The sequence below is a fragment of the Arachis duranensis genome, chromosome 5 (genome assembly GCF_000817695.3).
Source record: "Arachis duranensis cultivar V14167 chromosome 5, aradu.V14167.gnm2.J7QH, whole genome shotgun sequence".
NCBI lineage: Eukaryota > Viridiplantae > Streptophyta > Magnoliopsida > Fabales > Fabaceae > Arachis > Arachis duranensis.
In genome coordinates, this window is record NC_029776.3 from 13082206 (window position 1) to 13087308 (window position 5103).

The 5103-nt window shown below is 38.6% G+C and overlaps 1 protein-coding gene across 1 annotated transcript; it reads right to left on the minus strand.

Annotated features, from left to right (window-relative positions):
- Positions 1 to 2975: 2975 nt before the first annotated feature.
- LOC107488113 (uncharacterized) lies at positions 2976 to 3875 on the minus strand. Its single transcript, XM_016108808.1, has one exon. The coding sequence runs from the start codon at positions 3873 to 3875 to the stop codon at positions 2976 to 2978; it is 900 nt and encodes a 299-aa protein (XP_015964294.1).
- Positions 3876 to 5103: the final 1228 nt, after the last annotated feature.

The following is a 5103-nucleotide window of genomic DNA, read 5'->3' on the forward strand; positions in this document are numbered from 1 at the left end:
TTGCTCCAAATTTGCTTCTGTAAATAAAATGAGGTCATCAGCGAAGCAGAGATGAGAAATATTAGGAGCATCCCTTTTAAGACAGATGGGTTTCCAAAACCCATGCTGGACAGCTGCGCCGATGAGCCGAGACAAGCGCTCAATGTATAAAACAAAAATATACGGAGAAATGGGATTGCCTTGCCGAATTCCTCTAGTGGGCGTGAATTCGTCTAGCTCTTCTCCATTCCATAAAACTCTCATCTTAGCAGAGAAAATACAACAGTAAATCAAATGAATAATATGCTGAGGCAACCCAATGTCGAAAAGAGTATCGTAGATAAAACTCCACTTGAGTCTATCATAGGCTTTTTCAAGGTCAATTTTGATAGCCATCCACCCTTTCGACCCCTTTTTGCTTCTCATAGAATGAATAATCTCCTGAGTAATAAAGATATTATCCGTACTGTGCCTCCCAAGTACAAAACTGCACTGAGTGGGAGCAACTAATTTTTTCATGACTTTTCTTAGCCGATTAGCAAGAATTTTGGTAACAATTTTGTACGATACGTTGCAAAGGCTAATAGGGCGCATTTGCTTGAGGCTCGTCACCTACTCCATTTTTGGAATAAGAGTAATAAGGGTCTCATTTAATTCCTCAATTTTTTCGGGATTAGCAAAAATTTGGTTCACTAAAGAGCACAGGTCAGGACCAACACGATCCCACTGGCTTTGGTAGAAGATAGCCTAGAGACCATCCCTACCCGGAGCCTTAAAGCTTCCAATATGAAAGATAGCTTCCTTAATATCCAGCTCAGAAATGTTCCTGCCAACATTATGCAAATCCTCTGCATTAAGCTGAGGAAAAGCATTATTAAGGACAAAAGGGTGATCGGGAAGAGAATCATTATATAGATCAGCATAAAAGGAAAAAGCCATATTTTCTAGAGCGTTATTATCAGTTATAAGGCTACCAGTAGAGTCAAGGAGAGATGTCACCTTGTTTTTTCGACGTTTAATCATAGTTGACCCGTGAAAGAACTTTGTGTTGCGATCGCCGAATTCAATCCATTTACACCTGGATTTCTGGTACCAGAGAAGTTCCTCCTGATTGAGCACATTTTCATATTCCTTCCAGAGATCAATTTGGAGCTTCTCAAGAAATTGATTATTGCCCTGAGAAAGGCTTGAATTTATACCATTCAGTCGTCTGAGAAGAGTTCTTTTTCTTTTAAAAATATCTCCAAAAACATCATGATTCCAATTTTTTAGAGAATTTTTGAAGCTTATTATACCATCAGACCAAGAATCCTGCACATTCCAAGAATTTTCAATCATTCTGTGAAAATCAGGGTGAGGGATCCAAGCAGCAACAAAACAGAAAGGTCTTCTGTGTCTATTGTAAGAGGCTTCAGTAGAGAGTTGGAGGCAAATGGCCGTGTGATCATACTTGAACTTCGGTAAATGCTTAAGGCTAGCTTCGGGGAAGGCCAGCTGCCAGTCAAGGTTACACAGACCACGATCCGATCTCTCGACTAAATCACCCCTTCTTCAAGTGAAAGGCCAGCCCATATAACCTAAATCCACCAATCCGCAATAAGAAACGCAACTTTGAAAGTATGAGCAAGTTCCAGAATTAGCACTACGAGTACTCCCTTGTCTTTCATAATCATGAAGAAGAGCATTAAAATCTCCTAAGATGCACCAAGGAAGATTGATATTGGCTGCCAGGGAACGAAGGGAAGTCTAAAGGAATCTTCTATTTCGACATTGTGTGCTGCCATAAACAGCAGAGATGAGCCAGGTAGCAGCATTATTACTGGTAAGCCTAAGATGAACAATTTGCTGATTATGTTCTAAAATATCAACTTTCCAAGAACCTGAGTCCCATAGGCACCAAATTCCTCCCAAGTGACTATTAGCTTCCACAATAAAGGAACTATCAAATCCAATTTTGTCACGAACAGCAGCCCCACGCGAACCACTTATATGAGTTTCAAGAAGAATAATGAAATTTGCATTATACTCTCTTCTAATATCTCTAATAAGAGTAGAAAAAGTTTTTCCTCCAGCACCTCTACAATTTCAACTTATAAAATTCATCACAAAACAAACAGAGAAGGGAGCATCACCAAGGACAAAAATCAAGCCGAGACTTGAGCCTGGGTTCTCGATTCAGACTTATCCGAGGAGTCAGCCCCATTATTGGAGTTCTTCCATACAATGAGAGACTTGACATCGTTTGGAAGTCTCCCGACGTTTGCCCCTGACTCGTACCCTAACTCCATTGGCTTTGAAGAGGAACCAGTAAAAGGGGAAGCAATCATAGGGTTAGAACGAATCACATAGTCTTCAAATTAAATCTTTACCTTTTTTGCAGCAACATCAGCTTCGTATTGCTCCCGCCCTAACCGACGCATGTAATTCATAATGACACCCTCCATATCTTCAACTTCAGGATCTTTAGATTTAGGAGCAGGGAAGGGAACATTCTTAGGAGTTGCCACCGAAGAGGAGGAAGGCTTGGTAGTGGCTTTAGGGATGGACTTCACTAATTTTTCATTCTGGGCTAGCCCAACTTTATTAAATAAAGGTTTCTTACCCATTTGGGGATTTTTGCCAGCACCTTGCTTTAGAACTTTTTTTTGAATGGGCTGGGAATTTGCTTTCTCTTTTTGGACCTTATTAGGAGAAGCCCAATTATTGGTAATACTTGAAGATTTGCCTTCTGCATGTGGTTCACCCTCCAATGTGATTAGTGCACTTTTTTCATGCAATGCATTAAATCTTGACCCATGTTTCTTTCCCTGATTATCTTCCTCATTAATAGACCTATGATTATAGAAAGAATCATGTCGTTGATTGCTTCCAGGATTATTAGGATTATTATTGTCATTTTTCCTTCTAAGTGGTCGTTTGACCATCATCCACGGCCCAAAACAAGGAGGATCTTGGTTATTGCTTGAAACGCTTTGATTGTGTGAATCATGAGACTTTCAATTTTGGTCCGTGGAATCAACGTGATTCTGATTATCAGAGTTGATATTCTCCTCTTCTCCATCAGCATTGACTTGGCTCACCGGTTCTTCCACCGGAGTTTCATTATAATGATCTAATCGGTGGCCATATTTTTCACAGGAGAAGCAGATTTGATGTAAACTTTTATATTCAATATTTAGGACCTCGCCAAAGACAGAAATTCTGGGAACTAACTGCTTTCTCAGATCAATCTCGACACATATACATGCAAAATAACCTCTAGAATGAATTGATGTAGTGCGATCGATCTTAAGCATGTGGCCAATAGTTGAACCCACTCTCCAAAGAAATCTATGGTTATAGAGTTCGATCGAAAGGTTGGGAATACGAATCCAAACAGTAACTTTTCTGACTTCTTTCTCAGAAGATAAAAAGAAGGGTCTCCAACGTTGGACAATAAGATAGTGACCGGCAATCATCCAAGGACCTTCCATAAGGGCATGATTATAGTCACCTTCATCTGCAAAATGAACAAAAAAATAGTCACGATCCATGTCGATAACATTAATCTTACATTTTTTAGCCCAATCACGTCGAAGGGGTTGCTCCATGAATCCTAAGCCTACTAGTTTGTCCATAACTTTGACCATGAGAGCAGCATGCCAAGGTTTGTACCATTCATCGAATTCATCTTTGGATATTGGAATATTGGGACATGGATCAAAGGGCTTCTCCACTTGATCATCATTCTCAGTAGTCTTGCACCACTTGTCTTCCGGGTTTGGCTCATCTTCATCGATGGGATCAGCAACAAGGTCCTTACCCTTGACACTGGGTCCAACAGGTTTGAGTAGAGACTCCTTATAAGACACTTTAGTTATCATAGGAGTATCTCCATTCTGATGGTTAATATCCATATCATCACTAGTGTTAGAATATAATTAGGATCAATTAGGATTATTTAGCATATCTAAATATTTATTATTAAAAAAAACTGCATAAACTCTCTAAAATGGGTGCAGATGGAACTGTCGGAAGGAAGCGCAGATGGAACTGCCAGAAGAAAGCGTAGACGGAACTGCCGCTAGTCTGAAGGAAGCACATATGAAACTGCCGCTAATCTGAAGGAAGTGCAGCCGGAACTGTATTATTGAGTGTAATCAAATTGTCTATTTAAGTTGTCTATTCAGGATGTTTGGAATGGTACAAAAGGGTATTTATAGGTACTAAGAGAATCGAAATAATAAAGACGTAATATTTTATAATAAATATTCAGATATGCTAAATAATACTAATTGATCCTAATTATATTCTAACATCCTCCCTCAAACTCAAGTGACAACATTTGAAACTTATTTAAAACAATGAAATAAAAAGAAAAAAACTGCATAAACTTTCTAAAACAGGTGCAGATGGAATTGTTGGAAGGAAGCACAGACGAAACTGCCGGAAGGAAGCGCAGATGGAACTACTACTAGTCTGAAGGAAGCGCAGCCGGAACTGCCGCTATTTGAAGGAAATGTAGATGAAATTGACAGAAAGAAACGCAAACGGAATTGTCACAGGGAAACACAGACGAAACGCAGACGGAACTACCACAAGAGAACCCAGATGGAACTGGCACGAGAAAAAATAGACGAAACTGCCACGAGAGAACGCAGATGGAACTGCCACGAGAGAACGCAGACGGAACTGTCACGAGAGAACGAAAACTATATGATTTCTTCATGAGAATAGATAAGCAGCGGATGACAATGGTATTTAATCATTCGATTCGAAAAATACAAGATAGAAAAAATAGACTAATTGGTGAAGTTAAAAAACATCAAAGTGACAAAAAGAAAAAAAGAATGACATAGAAAAAAAATGTAAAAATTACGGTAATTTCACCTCAAGTAAAACAACCTATCCTCTTCAAAGAGGATACCATGGCTCTGATACCATATTAGAAAGGGGAGATAGAGCAATAGAAAAAATGTTTGAGTATTCAAGTTGTGTAGAATGATACAATATAAAAATATATTTATAGGTATTAAGAGAATCGTAATAATAAAGACGTAATATCTTAAATAAATATTTAGATATACTAAATAATACTAATTGATTCTAATTGATCTTAATTATATTTTAACAACTAGTTCGATT

Excerpts from the sequence above, each read along its gene's own strand:
- LOC107488113 (XM_016108808.1), bottom strand. The coding sequence starts at position 3,875 with ATGGATATTAACCATCAGAATGGAGATACTCCTATGATAACTAAAGTG.